Here is a 19,802-nt window from a genome sequence, read left to right as displayed (position 1 = left end):
TTAGATACAAATCTCTGTTCTGTTCTTTTTACGGTATATGTGTTCATTTTCCTTTCAAAAAAAGTAGGTGCCTGAAGGTGACAGCTTAGTTGCTGGAATTGGAGAAGAACACAAGCAAGATGAAACCTGTTCTTGTCGTTGCATCCTTGATTTAATTAGTTCAAGTCTTGGTTATACCGGACATTGTGTCATGTAAGAGTTTTAAGTGTTGGAATGTGTGAAGGACATTGTCTCCTTTGCCTAAAGCATAAAAGGAGAAGGCCGTTTTCCTTTTAAAAAGAAACTCCAGAGCAGTTTGTACTCTACATCAAAGAGAAATATTTGGTTTCCTGATCTCTTCCAGATAGTTTGTAATGCAAGTCCAAACCCAATCTATAAGTAGTAGCCAAAGTGATTTTTGTCTTCTCTCAAGTTCTCACTTGCTAAACCTAATCGTGCTGGTTATGTGTTTTTCCAAAGTGCAGCAGCCTTATATAACGGAGAGTAGATTTTGCTTTGGCATGTGGTACCATGCCGTCATCCTCTTGGACCACCTCCAGGAGAGCACAGGTGGCAGTTCTTCTGGGATCTCACAGCTTCTCTGTTTTTATTAGACTTTCTGGCAGGTATCCTCTACAGTATGACCAACCCCTGAGATGCACTTTCTTTGGACCACTCCATGGAATTTCTTCTGTTCACCTTCTACAATTTCTTCCCGATATCTTAAATTAAAAATGTCTGGTGAAGCCTCTCGGTGTTCATTCTAATCATTGGTTTATGATCAGATTGACTCCATTGGAGTGGCTCTAAGGAGCCTGGGAGTATCCTTAGATGGAAATATCGCGTTTCCCTGTGAAGGATGTACTCTGGTTTGCAATCTGCCCTGGAAACAGCTGCATATCCAGCAAGAGCTTTTTTGGGGTCATGTTGTGGCTCTGTTCCACACATTTCCAGCCTTCCCTATATTAAGTTCCCACTTGCTGTGGTTTTCATAGCCTCCATGCTCTGTCCTGAGCAGATGCAGCTCACACCTATTTCCATCACCAGCTGGATGGGGGCAGTGCTGGTGGGGCACTTGTCCATTGATAGGATTGCACTTTCCTGGGAGGGAAGGAAGGACGCAGAGCAAATGGCAGGCAGGAAAGCAGGCAGATGCCAGAAAGTAGTGAAGTTACGTTGCTTCATGAATAGCTCTCCTCTTTATTTGGTGGTTCTTTTGTGTTTATGTAGCCAGGAGCCGCTCTCCAAAGCGAGTGGGAGTGTAGCAGGTGTGGTGGTGTAAAGGCAGTGTTCCCCTGTGCGATTTGGGAGACACCTCTCCTAATGACACTGCTGTGAATGATACAGTGTCATGATCACTGCATTCATTGGAAAACTGTCTTTTTGCAAGAGTAGCACTCTGAGTGTGGCTGCTAGAGCCTCATTTCCATTAATTACACTGCTCCCTCATAAATTGCCCTTGCAGTTTCCCTCGGTAATACTATTCATCACCTCCTCTTCTAAACTCTGGATTTGGGGTATACAGGGACATGTAGGCAGCTGCTGTTTATATTTTAATGATACCGCTTGCTAAATGCTTCTTTGAGAAGAAAAGTGTTATAAATAATTCAATGAAATTATTTTGTAGTACATATGTATATCATATCCTGTTGGAATAGCATAGTGTCACTTTATGCATGCAGATAGGAAGCTGTCTGTGTGCACTGCTGAACAATTTGGGATCTTAGGAACCTGAGGCTGTGACAAGCATTACGATATGATGCATTAATGCCATTTCTGAGCGTTAGCGGATTCATCCCCAGAAGGTCTGTGCTTCCACTCACTAGTGCGTATTGTGTGATCGTGCTGCCATGGGAGGAACTGCCTTGTTCTTGCTGTGGCTGTTTTAAATGTGGAGAGTTTTATACTCTCTCTTTGGTGCTTTTGTGAGAAAGAAGATGCAGTTGTTTTGTATCTACATTTTTAAATGAAAATAAAAATCTTACCTTGCTAATGACAAAACATGAAGACAAATTATAATCTATTGTCTGCCATAGTACTTGGTTTTTCAGGTGGGGACTAACCTCTGTTTCTATTTGGTTGGTTTTTTTTTTATTGGGGGGGCGGAGGTGTTGGTGAGTTTCTTGTAGAAGCAAGATGTTTTCTTGTGTGTAAGATTCTCTCGGAGGAACAGCTAGGTTGGCCTGTTCAGGTTCGATTTTTTGCATACATGGCTTGAACTTAAATGATGCTTGTGGGTTTGCACTGCAATTGAAGAATGTTCTACTTGGTTTTGGCCCAACAAGAGATCCCAACTTGTTTTGATGAAGAGGCAGCAGAGGAAAAGAGCGGAAGCCTAGAGCCAGATGATAGGGGACAAATAATACAGTGTTTGCTTTTACTGTAAATATCTACATCTTTAGCATAGAGTAAATCTAAAGGAAATTCTATGTTAAGCAAAACGCTGTTTTCTCTCTATTGTGCTGTCATATTTAAGCTCATGCATAATTAAACCTAAAATACATGTTATTTTCTATTTAGAAGTATTTAACCAAAATAAAAACAGCTTTGGTAGGAAAGCAGATTGTTAGGAGAGACTTCACAAGGGATCTAATCCTGTGAGTAAAAGTACAACTGTGCCTCATACCAGCATTGTATCAGGCTCCCTAGGAACAGGGGCACTTTGACTTTTTTGCTTCAGCCTAGATGGGGAAAGCTACAGAATTTTAAAAGACAAGTAATTCCTCATTTGTTAATGCACACACCAGTCTCTCTTGCCAAATTTCTGTCTGTATTTCTAGATACTGAAAGAGTGGTCAGCTTTTCTTAAAATGCTCGACACGTGTTACTGTCTGTGCTCTTTTGAAAATCTCTGTCAATATCTCAAAGCAAAGGGGGGAGCACTCTAAACCCATGGGCTTTCTTGAAATGTCTGGCAGTATTTGGTTCCTGCTGTTTGGGGAAGAGAAACCTTCCCTTGTGGGCTGTTTATTTCAGTCTTGGCTATTGCTTTGTCAGTTCGGACCCTGCTTCTTTATTCTTCCCTTTCTGTCTGATACTGGAAAGTGCTGGAGAAAGTATTACGCACTGATTCGACTCAGTTTGATATGATCAAGAACTATTATGTTCTTAAAAAGATCTGTTTATTCGATTAAGTAATTTGAGTAACGATACAGAAAATTGTAAGTTAGGATGATGGTAAATGGCTAAGACTAATTATTTACTTGTTACAGAGCTGTGAAACACCTAGTTAATGGAAAATGTGTGAGTAATTGTTTATATAGAGAACAATCATCAGACTTCTGAGATTTTTACCAGATATGTATTGCAGTCATAGTTAGCAATATGTTAATTTTTGGGTGGTGAGACCTCATTGATCTTATGCTATGGAACAACTGGTGCATCATAGGATGGATGTATTTTGCTTAGAGACAATATCATAGGCAGCCTGTAACCTTATTTGTGTTAGGAAGCTGTAGTCTGTTGTCGTGCTGAAGCGCGATTTCAGAGTTAGTGTTGCTTTATCCAAAACTGACCATCTGTCCCTAGATTTGCCAAGCAGCAGTGGAGTAAAGGGTCCGAGCTTCAGTGGCAAAGCACCTGGTAGGCTTTCTGCTCACTATGCCTTGGCCATGTAGTCCCAGCAGCTGCCCGACTGCAAAGAGAATGACAGAAAATAGGAATGAGTGGAGCTGCTGTTGTATTTCTTTTACCCTAATTTCTCCTGAAGTGACATAGGCTGTGGAGAGTAGATGAATGATGGTCTGCAGGTTCAGCAGGTTGGTCTGAATCAGTATTGATCCCACCACTGTGTTTTGCTACTGTATCTTTATACTCTTTCTTTCTTACTATTCATACAAATAGAGAAATTCTCTGTAAATATAAATTGGAACAATTTTTTAAATCCAGATGGCAGTTTTGGTTGGCTGAGAACTGCAAGACTGGGGCCTTTATATAATGTTATTGATTATTATTTTTTTAACTGCAGGTATTTATTGTTGCATGCAGACAATAAGTCTCAAGAAAAACTGTGAAAGATTTGTTTATTTCCACCATAAGTAGTTTCTTTTTTTTTTTGATCCCTAAAAGTTGCACTGGTTTGTCCTTCGTCAAACCGATCAACAGCAGGGCTGTTCACTGTAGATTTTGTCTTTTCAAAGTCAACTTCAGGGCCGGTGGAAACTATGAAAATGAATTGTCTGCCCTTTGTAAAAGCCATGACCTCTGTAATACCAGAGAGATGAACTGTGGATATGGAGGGAGCTCCTAGGAGTTTGCTGTACAACTGGTGTGAATAGTGATTGATTGGGTCTGACCTGCAGCTGTCTGATACGTACTGGGGACAAGCTGCTGTAATAGATGATATAAATTGTAGCAGTGATAAGTAGAGCTGTCCCCAAAGACCTTTGCCTCCCTCCCTTGCCTTCCTCCAGACAGTCCTCCACTTTGGAGTGCTGCCTTCCAGGCTCTCCAAACCAGGGCTTGGTCTTTGCTTTCATCTTGGCTGAAATTAGCACCACAGAAGTCTCCACGTTTTGGTTTTTGCTCCAGGTGGTTGAGGACTGTGCTTTCTGGCTGTCATGTAGGCTCAGTGCCTTAGAGCTGAAATACATGCCAAGAGAATGGGTTGAAGCAATATAGGGTTTTTTGGAGAGGTGCACAGGTGATGCTGTGGTTAAATTAACTGGAAAAGGAGGGAGGCTCCCTCTGTGTCACTGTAAAAGACACCTCACTGCCTGGAGGAATTCCCAGGAGACAAACCTCCCTGGAGCTCAGGTAGCCTGCGTGAATGCCTGATTTACTGGATGCTTATGAGGGATAAGAATCACTTTTAGATTTTTCTGTAGTGTTTGGAAAGACATTATCCAAATGGAAAATGACTGTATTGAAGGCATAGGCAAGCAGCAAATGCATTGTGAAAACAGGACCTCGGCAGCACTGTGAACCATGGCTTTGGAAATGAATTAAAAACTGCTTGTTGCCATATTATACTCTGTGAGACACATTTGTTCTTTGAAAATCTTTTGGTTAGTCTGCTAACATACTGTTGCATTGCTGAGTGGGAAATTTCTAGTTAAATTGTAATACAGTGTCATAAACCTTAAAGGCAGTGATGTTGTATTCTTTCTGTCTGTGCAGAGCCCGTGTTGCTATGGCCCTAAACCAGAATTTCCTAACACCAGAAAACCACAAATGATAAATCAGGCATATTTATCTAAGGGCTCATTTAGAAATAAAGTTGTTTAACTATATTTTCTTTTTAATAATATATTTAGTGCTTTTTATTAAGTTGAAATATGCAAGATCTGTTTTTCATTGCTGCAGTGTAAGAACTCCATCCCAGTGTAGGCACTGTATTTCTTCTTCTCCAGCCTTTGAATAAGACTTTTCCTGGAGATGCTAAAACTTGTGAGAGCTGAAAAAATCTCTAAGGGTTTTGCTAAGTCATGGAACTCCTTTCCCGTAGTGATGTGTTAAAGAGATAGAAAACTAATGACCAAGTACCTTAATAGAAGACTTTCCAGATGTGGGTGTAGTTACATTTATATAGGAGGTGATACTTCTGTGTTCCCCTGTTCTCTTCAGGGAGTGCGTTCCATTTGCAGTTTGTGGAGGACAGCAGGAGGAGTAAGTGCTGCCATTTCTGGGAGTCTCTCATGTCTGTGGTTTGTTTCATAATTTTTTTCCTTTTTTTGAATGTTACTGGTCTTGTGGTACTCGGGGAGGAAGAACTGAAATGTGTAGTTGTCACTGTTTTTTTTCTGTTCTTCCTGTGATGTAGGCCTGACACGTCTCTTGAAATACAAACCCAATTTGTAGTCAACTTCAGTGGTCCCTGGAGTTGGCTCCCTTCCCTTTTGCTCTTAATTTCAGGTGTTGTCAAGTTGTGCCAGAGAGCAAGTGCAGTTGAGATGTTTGGTCTCCAGAACTGAATACCTTAGTAACACGGGCTTTGTTAAGTTTTATTACTTGGCATCTTCTTTTAAAAGGAAGAATAAAGGGGAAATACAGGGATCTTGTAGGGAATGCTCAAAGAAGGGAACCTTGAGGACAGATCTCTTAGCCATAAAAGATCTTGAAAAACTGGCACTCTGCATGGCTTTCTGGGAGTACTTCAGTGTCCAAAGTCTTGGAGAGGATGTAAAATGCACATGCCTTGGTGGCCCAAGTTGTATAGCCACTCCCTTACTCGCTCTTTGCATGCTGCATGAAGTGTAGCTGGAGTGTTTTTTTGGACTGGTGCCGAAGCGAGCTTTCTGTGGGTTGGAAAGGAAGGGGAACAAAGTAAAAGCAAACAGCCTGCTCCCCCCCCCATCTGCCCCTGGGCTCCTTCCCACTGCTATAAGACAACAGCTGTGGGAAGCCCAGGACTGAAAAGCTTTCTGAAACATGATGAGTTGCTTAATCAGATTTCCATGCTTGGTTTCAACCTCATGTAAATAAAGAATGTGTAGGGGAAAAGTTTGTGTGTAATTTGAACATAAACGTGAAGGTAGGTGTCTGTTTGGGGGGAGGTCTTGGTCATGCAGACCTTAGACCACTTTCTCCTGGCAGAAGGGACATTCTGAAAGTTAATTTTTTTTGAGGTGGCAAAGGAGAGGTTTTGGAAGGACTTTGTATGAAGGAAACTAATCGCAGCTAGTGGCTGCAGGGTGGATTGGTTTTGTTCTCACTTCCCTGGCTGCCTCCACATCTCTGCTTGCCCTGAGAACTCCTGAAGGACAATGGGAAATGAACTGGCTTATCCGACAATTAATTTCAATCCAGTGATAACTGGGCACAAAGAAAGGAAGTTATATGAGGCAATAAAAGGAGACAAAGGAAGAAAGTGATCTAAACAGCAACATAAAGAAAATATTTGGGAATAAAAGTAGTCATCAACTTGTACAGTAGGGTGTCCAGCAGCCCTGCTGAGGTTGTGTGGGATCAATGTATATGTTCATTCAGTTATGTCTTGCACTACAACATTTTAAAATCGCTGCTAGAATTCAATTGATTTCTTGAGTTCTAAATAGTGCAGCGTAAATCTTCCACTTGCAGCGGGACCCAAGTGTCTCCAACTGCAAGCTAGCTGCAGTTTGCCAGTTCCACTTGATTTCGTTTCAGACTCAACCCCAGAAGCCAAACCACAAAAGAGCTTCCTGTCCAGTGGAAAATGAAATGCAAGAGGCGATCCTTCTGTTGTTAACAGGAGATTGCAGGGAGCACAGCTGGCTCTTGCTGAGGTTGTGTTTGGGCTTGATTAACCATTTCGCCAATTCGGCAGAGTCTCCTGGTTGCTGGATATAAGTTAGATACTCTTAGTTCTAACTGAGGAAAGTAGTTTAGTATGCAGGGTAGTTTATAAAAAGGCTTGTTGAGCAGCAGCCTGATGTAATGAAAGGTGAAAAGCTTGGACCGTTGCATTTCTCAGGGTTCTTTTTCCGAAGGGGAGCTCTGCTTGCTGCCTTATTTATCATGCACTGGCTATTTGACCTGTGGAGCCATCACGCTTTTTCTTGTTTAGTTTTATTCCTCTCAGAGCTTAGAGGTTAAGCCTTCAAGGGTAATTTTTTTCTCTCCCAGCGCATTTATTTACTAAATCCTGAAATTGTCAAATATCAGTGTATTTTCTCCGCCTCTCCCCCAGGCAGTGTGCGTTGGTGTTGATCATGGGGCTGGTTGTGCAGAATAAGGAGGGCTTTGCTCCTGTGGGCACCATGCAGTGGTCTTTGTCTTCTGCTCCCCTCCCCAAGTGCCATCAGTGGGAGGCCTAGCAGAGCTCTGCTCTGGGAGGACTGGGGTTTTATTTGGCTGGGAAAAGGGACTCTGGGATGTCTATGTGCTCTTGGGTCTCTCACTCAGAGCTGGGACAGTGTCTGAGAGGGGTGCCCTGTGCTTGACATGAGTCATCTGCAGTCACAGAATTACACAGTGGCTGAGGTTGGAAGGGACCTCTGGAGATCATCTAGTCTAGCTTGCATGCTAAAGCAGGTTCACCTAAAGCATCCAGGTGGGTTTTGAATTACTCTAGAGAAGGAGACCCCACAGCCTCTCTGGGCAGCCTGTTCCAGTGCTCCATCACCCTCAAGGTAAAGAGGTTTTTCCTCGTATTCTGATGGAACTTCCTGTGTGGCAGTTTGTGCCCGTTGCCCCTTGTCCTGTTGCTGGGCACCACTGAAAAGAGCCCGGCCCCATCCTCTTGACAATGGCCCTGAAGGTATTCATGTTCTCAGTCTTCTATTCTTCAGGCCAAACATTCCCAGCTCTCTCAGCCTCTCCTCATACGGGGATGCTCCAGTCCCCTCATCTCCGTAGCCCTCCGCCAGACCCTCTCCGGTAGTTCCCTGTCTCTCTTGACCTGGGAAGCTCAGAACTGGACAAACAAAGTCCCTGGAGTGTTTGTCCTGCTCGGTGTCTGAGGAATGAGAGGTCCTTCTTGGGTGCGCTCTGCCCTCGGTCAGAAAGGCCCCATGCCCGAGGTGCTGCCCTGGCAGATGCAAACTGGACATTGGGACACCCACCCTGGGCCACAGTAACTCATCTGCTCTGCCTGCTGCCGTGTTCAAGGGCTTTCCTAGGCCAGCTCAGAACCAGCAGTGAAATCAGTAATAGGTTTTTCTTTCTACTAGGCATGAGAATTTTTCAAGAAAAGGTGTTTTCACTTCTTACTTCTCCTTCACCTGCTACAGCTACTTGGAAGCACGGAGGCTGTAAAATGTGGAAGAAAATGATGGGTAGAAATAACCTGAGTTTTTGTGTCCTTTAAAGGGATTTAGTTGGACGATTGGGTTATGTCCAAAATGACTGCCCCGCACTATCTCTTGACACCTTACTTGTGTGGTGAATCCTTCCTGGGACCGAGCTAAGGCAGGATCTGCTGCGTGGTCACAGCTGAGAAACACATGGGAAAATAAAGACACCTGTGAAGAGGGCTGCTGCAAGCATGGCCGTGGGGAGAGACGGAGGGAGGGAAGGAGCAGCTGCTGCCCAGCGGTTGTTTTTCTGAAGGAGTTCTGAAGACGTAAAAAGTGGAATGCATTTCTTGGTGGGCTTATTTATTATTTTTTGTTTTCAAGGGAGAATTTTAGCATTGTTTTAAGGCTTAGGTTCAGCTTTGTTCTCACTAAAGGAGTCAGATGCTGACTGTTGACTTAACTGCTGAGGAGGTGCTGACACTTCCAGCTTTTTCTGGAGCTACTCTTCAATTCCTCGGAATAAATCAGACATTAACTACTGATCTTTTTTTCCCCTCCTTCCTAAACCAGAGGGCAGCTGTCAATGGCTATTTTCTATTAAACGGTTACCCAGCTCAGTTTGTTATCCCTCTGAATTTTGTTTCCAAAATAAAACAGTTCTTCACATATTTCTGTAAGCCTTGTTACTGCATTTACTGAGTATTCCTGTGTGCTGAGGAGCCCTGCGGTTCCCACAAAGACCCTCGTGTTTGTGCTGCGAAGTCCTTGGCTGGGTGGCAGGCGGTGTGGATAAGGAAGCAGTGAGACGCAGAGGGAAACTGTGCAGCCTTTTTCCTTAACTGAGTCATTTTGTTGGGTCTTACTTAAGCAAATGTTGCTTGAATGCAGCTCACGGTATTTGCTCAGTGATCCGGTGGAATGTCTGGGATATTTTTGTTTTTCCTTCAGAGCCAAAAAGCAGGTTTTGGCTCTAAATCCCAAAGCCGCCAGCCTGAGGCAGAGTCACTGTGCCTGAGGTGGTGCGAGGAGATGGGCACGAGGGCTGGCTCCGAGCGCTCCCTCCGTGCCAGGGGCTGGCTGGATTAATTAAAGATGTTACAAATGGCTACAGCTAAATTTGCTTTTAGTGAAATGAAAGAAGTGCCGTGACTGACTGAGCTGATGGGCAGCCTGCTGCAGGCCTGTCCCCTCGTATCTCAGCTCCGCTGTGGATCAAACCAGCCAGTTTCAGCGCCCAGAGCTGCGCGACCCTCCAGTGGGCCCTGACCTGCTCCAGGCACCCTGTGGCAGTGGCACTGGGGCTCTGTACACACTGCCATTGCAATGAAGCTCCCCACTGGGGCCACCTTATCTCCTGTCTGGCTTTCCAAATGCTGCACTGTGTTCCTCAGCCCCAAGGGACCAGCAAACGTCCTGGCAGGTCCACGACTCCTCTCGGGAGAGTCTTTCCAAAGCTTTGTGACCAGGGATGGGAGGGTAACATACTGCATGAAGGGGAGGTATTCCAGGTGGCAATGGCCACAGGGAAATGTGGCCTTTTAATCTTATTTTCTCTTATATTTTTTTATTTGGTTTTATCTCTGAACTAAAAAAGGTGAATTTTCAGATTGATCAGCACCATATCTAATGAAATCTTCTGATGCCTCTTGGAGGCACTGGAAGATATGGGGCTGTATCCAGACGGCTCTGGCTTTCACCAAGCCTGGTGCCTGGTGGCATGGCTGTCTGCTGCGGCTGCTGGGGTACAGGGAAGCCCGAGTGCAGTTTTTTTGAGCAGCAGCTTCTCACAGTGTATTCCAGACCTGGCACTGATGTGGAGATTGAGCTTGCGTTGTTCTGGCCTTAACAATATATGCATGGAGGCAGGGGGAAGTTTGAGCTTTCTTGTCCTGTGTGTGCTTTTGTACTGCTAACCCAGAGAGCATCTGCATGTTTATCTGCGTTCCAACAGCAATTTGTAGCAAGACATGTATGTGCCCTTCCAAACCTGCTTTTGTCTGCTCCTTTCTTCAAGTCTCCTCTGTATTCCTCTTAAATATTATTGTGAGTTTACCTGATCTTTAGGCTGTTGCTTCTTGCTTGGCTGGGGCAAACTGACAGTTTGCTTGCTGACTTGGAGGGTCTATACCAGTGCATCCTGACACAGCCCATTCCAATTGCTTTTTCATTACCACATGCCCTGAAGTTGCCACAGGAGAAATTCTTCTGATTTTAGGAAGAAAATGTCTCCTTACCTTTAAGTGAGGAATATTGTACTGTCTCAGATCAAACATAATCAGTTGCAACTAGACCAGATTGATGGCTAAAAGAATGTTTATTTTAAAACACAGATTGACAAAAGAGACAGTCATCTATTACTAAGATTTACATAAGATTCAGGATCCTCTAGGGCATCCTCTGGTAACTGCAAATGTGCAAATACCTGTTGGCTCAAGTTCAGTGCTCTATTTGCTTTAATTTTTCTGTTTTTTTTGTTAATTTTGTTGATGAAGGCCCTCATTATCTGGTGTGGAAGAAATACTTATATTAAAGAAATAACCAAATAGTTAATTTTCCATAAGGTCCTTTGATCATGGTCTTGAATAATAAGAGAGGCCAGAGTCCTGTGTGTGTACGTGTTCCTTTGCCAGACTCCTGTGCCGAGAGCATCTGCCCTTGTGTAATGCAGTAATTATAGATCTTTACAACTTGGATCTGCTTTCTTGGAGCAATGATAGTCTCTGGACTGGGGATAGGGAACAGAGGGAGAAAAAGAAACTGGGCCACCTAATTTCAGGGGAACAACTGAGGCTCATGAGTTAGGAGCAGTTATGGTCCATAGGGGAGTCAGATCTGAAGTCAGGTCAACACACGCAGGAGCTAAGCTGTTCTTTATCTCCTATGAAATGCAAGTAAACAATGTGAGATTGATGACGAAAATGGAGTATGGAAAGTAAAATACCCTTATTATTTCTGACAAATTGTGTTGTGCTGGAAGTGAAAATGTCTGTGGCAGCAGCTAAATTGGTCTTTTCAAAGTTGGTAAGCTCTTGAGCCTAGTTATTAAAAGATATTTTCATTATACTTTACTGGACTGAAGGGGATGAAAACAACAATGTCAAAATACTCAGATGTTTTTGTATGTCCAGGACAGTGCATGAAAGATGACATCGATTAATCTTCATGTCCTTTGGCATGAGACATCTCTACATGTCAGATGGCTGCAGCTGTGTTATGAAAGGGCAAAGGCACAGCATTCTTCTGTTGAGGACAGTTTGGTCAGATACTGACACTGGTGTTGGCAAGTCTCTAGGGTGAAATAAGGAGCTCTTCAGAGCATCTTGGCTTTCAGTAAAGGTTTGAATGTTTGCAAGCACAGAAATGCTGAAACCACAAGTGTATTTTATGTCATGTTGGGTGACAGTGGCTTGCCAGGGAGCGAAGGATCAGATGGAAAATGCCAGTTTGCCATAGAAAGGCTGGGAAGAATGTAGATAATTTTAGCATGCACAAGAAGTTGTTGCAAGTTGATCTTCCAGAGATCCATGGGAAAGATGAAGCACACAAACCAAAGGACTAAAAGTACCATGAAGAAATACATTCCTACCCCTGAAAGAAGACAGGATATAAAACGCCTTTATTTCTCTAAGGTTAGCACAGTGGCATTGAGCTGGCTTTTCCTTTCCTTTTCTCACTTAAAATACAGTGTCCAAAACAAGTAAAGACTGCAGCAGCTTGATGATAATTTACACATTACAACCAACCTGTGGCTACCCTGCCTTGCACTGAGGCTAAAGGGCAGGGAACATGGCTGCTGGCCGTGTGTGTATAGGACGATTTGCTATAGGGCATGCCTTGCTGTCACAAATAAGTCATCTTCCTGGACTGATGTTTGCTGCCCAGTGACCTCTGTCCAGTGTTTTGGAGGAGGAAAAAGCATTAGTCAGTCCTGGTGCACTTGGGCTGGTGGTCAGAGCTGTATTATCATAGATGGAGCTTTCAGCCTGAGCTGTGGCTACTGCCAGTCCTTGTCAATAATTATCCTCTAGTTAGTAAGCCTATACAGTTGAATCTGTTCAGGCACTTCTTCAGTGTGTGTTTGCACATGGACACATAATAATAATAATAGCAATGATGACAATAATAAAGATAATGAAAATAGTAGTGTCTTTCTGTGCCGTTCACATCTGGTTCTTATGAGTATTAAAGATGAATTTTTTTTATATATATATACTTTCTGATGGCTTCACACTGATGAGATGCCATCAATTTTAATGGAAAAGATCACCAGTGGGAATTTTTGCCTCAGAATAATTTTCTTCTCCATCTGATAATGGGAGGAATATTCTGTTCTTTGATCTTTGGTTGGTAAACTTGGAAACTGGAAAGGAAGATGGTTGTACTGTAATAGCTTTACTCTATTGATGTGATGGTCGGTGGTTTCTGGGAATTTAAATAAAGGTGAGTGTGCTGTGAGATGTGGTGAGGTAGGAGCTGAAACACAGGGAGCATTGCTTGTGGAATAACCTTGTAACTGAAAGCTCAGAGATAAGTGCCCTGTAGATCTATCTTTTGCTGGTTTTAGTTCGTACTGGTAATGTCCCTGCACTTACACAAATGTTAATACCTAAGTTACTAAATTGGTCAGCTCCAGATGGATTAATACGTAATGGATAACATGTATGTGATACTTAATCATGAAGAAAACTTTGTTCTGAACAGGATACTGCCTTGTTTTATGTCAAATATTTGATGTGTCTTGCCAGCCCCTGTATCCCTGTTCTGTGTTTAGCAGGGATTGTGAAGTGATGAAATGTTAGACATCTGTCCTCGCTAAGAGCTTCGGTAATGCTGCTCATGTGAAATGCTTTTATCTCAACTAGGAAAAAGAAAATGGTCATTTCTTTAAAAAGAAAAAAACCCCAACCCCAAAACATTAGTAGGTGTTGATGTTTCTATGTAAGACACAGTACAAGAGAAACTCTAAACTAGAGTTTGTTTCTTGTCTCTCTTGTGAACTCCTTGTTGTAGTATCTAAGCACCTTATAAATATTTACAAATGTGTCCTCAAATGAAAATGAAATGTATATGATAGAGTTGCAAGGTGGTGTTAAAGGAGGCAAATTTCTAAAGGTTCCTACACAGTTATACTGTGACAGAACTGGGACACTAAACCACACTATTATCTCCCATTTTGGTAAACAAGGCATCATCCATCCCATCCTTCTTATTAGTTACTTTTGCCTTGGCTGCTATCAGAGTAAATCACTGCTTGCTTTTTTTTTTTTTTTATTTTATTTAAATACAAATACTTTATGTGTAAGGAAATACATTATTTTTTTTTGTAACTTCATACTTAGGCAGGCCACGCACGTATCGATGGCCAACAGGGGGTTGCAGCTAGTGGCAGGGCAGGAAGAGGGAGAATATTAAACTTGATTTACACTCCCGTGTGACAGTCCCCTCTGATGTTGCTCCTCAGCTGCCAGCGGTGTCCTGAGCATCACTTGGGAGTCGTCTGTACTGAAAGCTGATGCTCTGTGTGCTGGGGGTAGATTTGCAGCACTGAGCTCAGCAGCACTAACTGCCTGGGAAGACCTGTAATAAAGCTTCCTAAGTGGGATGGAGCTGCCTTTGCTTTCCTCTCCTCGCCCATTCCTCCTGCTGTTGTGGCAGGGCATCTCACGTGCTGTCAACAGCTTCCTCTTGCAGACAAGCGTGTAATGAAATGATTTCCTGAATTTACTGTTGTTCACTAATGAGAGGCGCTTGTTTCTGTGGGCTCCAAGTGATACCAGTCTCCAAACAGCAGTTGGGGGGAGAAATGTTGCAGTGGTGGCAGCATCTTTGCTGAGGCTGGGAATTCAAAACTGTATTTGGGCGGTGACAAAGAGCGTGAGCAAGAGGCTAGTTCTCTGTTCCTCAGGGTTTAAGGGCTTTGTACAAATCTCTTTTGAAGTCAGCGAAGGACTTCTGTTACTGTGATGGGCTTTGAATCTAACCCCAAATGCTCAATTTATTTACAGTGTGTGTTGGTCTTTTGTTGGCTGGCTTGTGAATATGAAATGGTGCTGAGCAAACCTTCAGAGAATATATTGAATGTGCAGTTTTGCACACTGATCTTGATCTTTTCAAAGCAGTATGACTGTGGGTATATGTTGAAATACCCCACAGTATGTTGCAGACACATTCCTTGTTGGTCTTGCATGTGCTGTTTGTATGCATTTATTTGGCACTGTGAGCTCTGAGGTTTTCTTTTAGGTTATTCTACAGTACTTTTGGGAACTCAACTCTCATCACTACTAAAATAAAATAAAGCAAAACACTGGTAGGTCTTGCCTTGTTAACTGTTCTAGCTGTTGTGTGTCCCACTGTTCCAAAAAGTAGAAAGCTTTATAAGATTTAACATACTCCCAGTGCAAAGCATGAATATTTATAGGCAAAGAATAAGACTTCCCATTTTGAAATGTCAGTGCTATGAAATTGCTTTTTTGGCAGGCGTGATTAAGCCACACAGACTTCCAATAATGTTTTGTAAGCTTTTTCCTTAATTACGGCTTAATTTAGGTCTCTGAGTTTAACAAAACCTATGAAGCTTGCAGCAAAATATTTTTCTTGTGGAAAATTGTGTTTGCATGGAATACAAATCCTGTATTCCTTGTGGGTATGATTTTTTTGCTGTGTTTAAATGTGAAAATCCCGTAATTTTTATTTGCATTTCTTAAAGCATATACAAAACAAAAATAGCTGATACTCTGTGTTTAATACAGAATTGTGAAGAAATTAGTTTGGAAAGTGAATGTGATTACATTTTTTTCTCCAAATGCCTGGAGTAAAATGCACATGAGGTTATAAGACATCGACCAAGAGGCACAAGATTCTGTCTCAAGCAGTTACGGCTGCAAGAGACAAATTAGAGGCAATTTTGCTTTCATATAGTTGTTCTTAAGTGCACTGTTCTGACAACAGCAATAAATAGAATAATCCGCATAATTGTATTTATGTGGCATTGATCTGTCTTTTTCTAGAGAAAATCCCTTTTCCCAGATAAAATAATCTTCCATTCAGCTGTAAGTGGAAGAAAGCCTCTTGAGCACCTGCACAGATTTAGGGCAGTGTTTCTGCGAAGGCTTAATACAGTGTTTTGGTACGGACCTTCAGTAAATTTGATTTTTGGTCAACAAAATACAATAAGGGCACTAAAACCACCCTGCTTTCCTGTGCAGATTGGATAACATGATATTTACTCAAAAGAGCTAGACAGAACAGCACAGAGATGATGTGATTAAACTAAGGTAGATTTAGCACTAGACTTTTTTAACAGCATATTTCCTTAAATTGATGTCATAAATGTCTCAGCCCTGCTCAAAGATAGAGTTCTGAACAGCTTTGAGCTATTCCTGGCTTAATACTTAAGTAGAAACAGCAGAAGTGGTGGAAAAACAGGATCATTTTGGAAAAAAACATTCAAAAGCTTTAAAATTCTCTGCCATGATCATGCTTTTCTGACCACCTGCAGCTTTGCGTTATCAAACTGAGAATGTCTCAGTCATCCTAATATTAATGTTTGAAATACGATACAAATAAATCATCTGAATAAAGTAGAAGGAAAAAAAATGGTTAGCGTTACAGCTACCTGGGGCCTGCTCCACTGACACTTAGACTTGCTGGTGTAAGCTTAGGGGTACAGTCACGGGCTCTAGAGCTGGGCTTTCCAGGGGACCTGGAGAGGGTGAATCCCTTGACACTCAGAGACTGAACAATTTTAACATCTGGGTTTGAATGCTGAAGTCAGCATCTGAGAAAGCAAATATCTGGAAAGCAGTTTGAAAACTGTTTTACTGGAAATGATGGGGAAATTGGGGAGTTTGTATGTGGGGACGCTTTTATTTTCTGAATAAAGGAAAGTTCCCTGGAATGGCAGAAAGCAACACCGGAGTCGGCCACCTGTGCTTCACCTATCTTTGCTCTTCTTTGCAGGTTACGTATTTGGGTAAGGTTTCCACAACAGGGATGCAATTTTTGTCAGGCTGCACGGAGAAACCAGTCATTGAATTATGGAAGAAGCACACGCTCGCCAGGGAGGATATTTACCCAGCTAATGCCCTTCTGGAAATTCGCCCTTTCCAAGTCTGGCTGCATCATCTGGACCTCAAAGGTGAGGCAACAGTCCACATGGATACCTTTCAGGTAGCACGTATAGCCTACTGCACTGCTGACCACAACGTCAGCCCAAACATCTTTGCTTGGGTCTATCGGGAGATCAACGATGACTTGTCCTACCAGATGGACTGCCATGCTGTAGAGTGTGAGAGCAAGCTGGAGGCCAAGAAGCTGGCCCATGCCATGATGGAGGCCTTTAAGAAGACTTTTCACAGCATGAAAAGCGATGGCCGGATCCACAGGAACAGCTCATCAGAGGAAGTGTCTCATGAATTTGAATCTGATGATGGCTGACTGAACTCATTCGCGGTTCAGCAAAGGCAGAAATGGCCTAGGGAATGAGACCTGATAGATGAATAAGCAACAATTGAAACTGGGGAATGAAAGGACTGCCAAACACTTGTCTGACCAGCTTTTTAAATCAAAAGAGCAATTCAGTACCTACAGATATGCATCATTAAAGTAATTACGTTACATTGAAATCTGCTGCTGTTGTAAAAGTGAGGAAAAAAGCTCCCTCCCCCAACTCTCTCACCCACCCATCACTGTCCCTTTCTCATCTCTGTAGTTCAGGTGCATACCAATGAAGTAGACTCATTCCTGTTTGTCTTACAAGACTGGTCAGGCAATTTTATTAGTTGCTTCTGCGGAGTTCCTAGCTGGGGGCTGATGCTGATGCACAAGAGCAAGTAAACCTGGAAAGCCCTAATGGTTCCCGAAGAATCTTTCTCTGTGATGCATCACAAAAAACCTTTGACCGTACGTAGGCTAAGACATCCATACATAGCCTTTTAGACTAACGGCCTGGCATTCTGCAGTTAATTCACATTTCACAAATAAAAAAATGAAAGAAGATGCTTGTATGTACACATTATATCATATGCTATCCTTTATTTTATTCATTGTACTTATTTTCTTAATATACCTGCTGCCACGTCTTTCACCCAACACCAGTAGTTGCAGTTTCAGACTATATACTGCAGGATACCAAAAAGGGGTGGGCAAAAATTCTCCGTGACGGCTAGGGGTACAGCGAGCCAGCACCATTACCTGTGCGTGTTCCAACCCTGATGTGCTTTGCAGGAGGAGGGCCCACTGGTAAGAGTTGAGGGACACTTGGGTCTGTCAGCATTTGAACTGTGACTTCTCATCAACCTCAGGTCTGAAGTGATATGAGTATGGTAGCCTCAACTCCGTGTCACCGGTCTCCACATTGCTGGCCGAGTGGCCCTGGTGGGATAGAGCTGGTGGTGCCTCATCGCACAGCCAGGGCTGCGTTACTGTAAAGATCAAAGGAAACAGTCCCTTAGGAGTCAGGTTTGAACATCTGTTCTGGTTGAGAAGCTCATGTTAAGATTCCCATATCTTTCCTTGTTCACAGATATACAGAGTCATGCCTTTCTTAAATGCAGATGTTTAATAAAACTCAAATAAAAGGAAAAACTTGTTTCACTTGACATTTTTTAAAGCCGAGAGCAGATCGATAGTTTGCAAGTCATGCTGCTCCTTTGTACAATTTTGTTTGTAATTATGGTAATGTTAGGGGCACTAGGGCACCTTACAGAAGCCTTAAAAGAAAGCTAATCAAAGCAGATAGCTCTGTGTCTGTGTTTTGTGGGTCTGTGTTTGTATGTGAGTGTATGTGTGAGTCCAGTGTTAAAGCGTATAGATTGAGCATGGGAGACATTGAGGAGGGCCCACACCTCTTGAAAATATGCTTGTTGCATTACAATGTATGTAAACTATTCTCCAGCATAAATGCATTCATACTTTAATAAAAAAAAATAATGTTTTGAGTTAAAGCTTGGGAGTTTTAAGCTGTCTTTCCAATGCAAACTGTGTGGGTTTTTCATGTCTTTTTATGTCTGTGGGTTCTGTGTTTATTTCATTTAGTGGAATGAAAATGTTAACATTTCTATTTAGTATTACATCAGTCTCCATGAGTCCTACCTCTAACATTTTTAAATTATTTTCTTTTAAATATTTAGGTAAATTATTACTGTGAGATATTTTTTTTAACTTTGCTCTGTGTGGACATGATTTATAATTTCTGCTTTGCAGGAGGTGGCAGAGATACTCCCCCACCCCGGCTTGGCCAGCTGAAATGAGCGATTTTGGGTGAGAGCAGTATCTTGCCCTGCTTACGGAGGTGGCAGAATGGCTCACGCGTGACATTAGATGGTGGCATGGGGAATAAAACACCAGGCTGACAGCTTCCAGAAAGTTTCTTTCTGAATCTTTGGATAATCTACTCTTTACAAATATGGCTCTAAAAATGATTTATTTTTTTCTTCCCACAGTGCTCATTTGGAAGCAAAGGGTCATGTATGGGCTATAGGGTGGTCACAACAACAACAAAAAAAAAGAAGTCTGAGTCCTGCCATGTCTGTATCTGTCTTTTTCACCAAAGGCAGAATTAGGCAAAGCTTCATTCAACTTTTGACTTTTTGTTTGTTTGTTTGTTTGGGTTTTTTTGTTCAGAGCTGTAATCATGTGTTAGTTTCTTTACTTGTTTGGATGCTCTGCCACCAAAGTTGCTGTGAATCAGCGTGTGGAGTCCCCTGTTACATCCTCTCAGCCAGATGTCCCTGCTGACCGCGGAGAGGTTTCCTTGTGAGTCCCAGCCCTTAACCTAGGGCTGCTCAAGTGTGGGAGGGGGAGAAGGGAGCTACCAGCCCGCCTCGGAGGACTGCGGCGGATGATTTGGGTTTGGGATTTTCACTTCTGGAGCAAATACTTAGAGGTGTGGGGTGTTCTTGCAGTGGGGGGGTGAGTGTGACCCTTCTGACTGACACAGCCTGCCCTTTTCACCAAGCGGTCCAGGCCAGAGCACATCTGGACAGAAATGTCAACATTATTTTGCTTTTAATCATGGTCTTTCCTCTGACATGCTGGGATCTGCTGAAAAGATCCTGTCTCTCTAAGTCACCTGCAGGCGTGGGTTATACAAAGAATACCCTTGCTGGGTTTTTTCTTCTTCTCTATTTATTTCTTTGTTAAGGACTGTCTAAATTTCTGCAAACC

At 42.7% G+C, this 19,802-nt stretch overlaps 1 protein-coding gene across 3 annotated transcripts in view; it reads left to right on the top strand.

Moving 5' to 3' along the window:
* Nucleotides 1–18,580, top strand: part of PID1 (phosphotyrosine interaction domain containing 1) — a 91,189-nt gene extending 72,609 nt beyond the window's left edge. For all 3 annotated transcript variants that reach the window (XM_055724003.1, XM_055724000.1, XM_055724001.1), the window contains one exon: nt 16,596–18,580. In XM_055724003.1, coding sequence (XP_055579978.1) covers nt 16,596–17,072 — 477 coding nt within the window. In that variant the 3' untranslated portion in view covers nt 17,073–18,580. The remainder of the gene's footprint in view (nt 1–16,595) is intronic.
* The last annotated feature ends 1,222 nt before the right edge of the window (nt 18,581–19,802 follow it).

Source organism: Falco cherrug, chromosome 11 (genome assembly GCF_023634085.1).
Source record: "Falco cherrug isolate bFalChe1 chromosome 11, bFalChe1.pri, whole genome shotgun sequence".
Lineage (NCBI taxonomy): Eukaryota > Metazoa > Chordata > Aves > Falconiformes > Falconidae > Falco > Falco cherrug.
The sequence above is the reverse complement of the archived record's forward strand: the minus strand, read 5'-3'. Positions and strand labels throughout refer to the sequence as shown.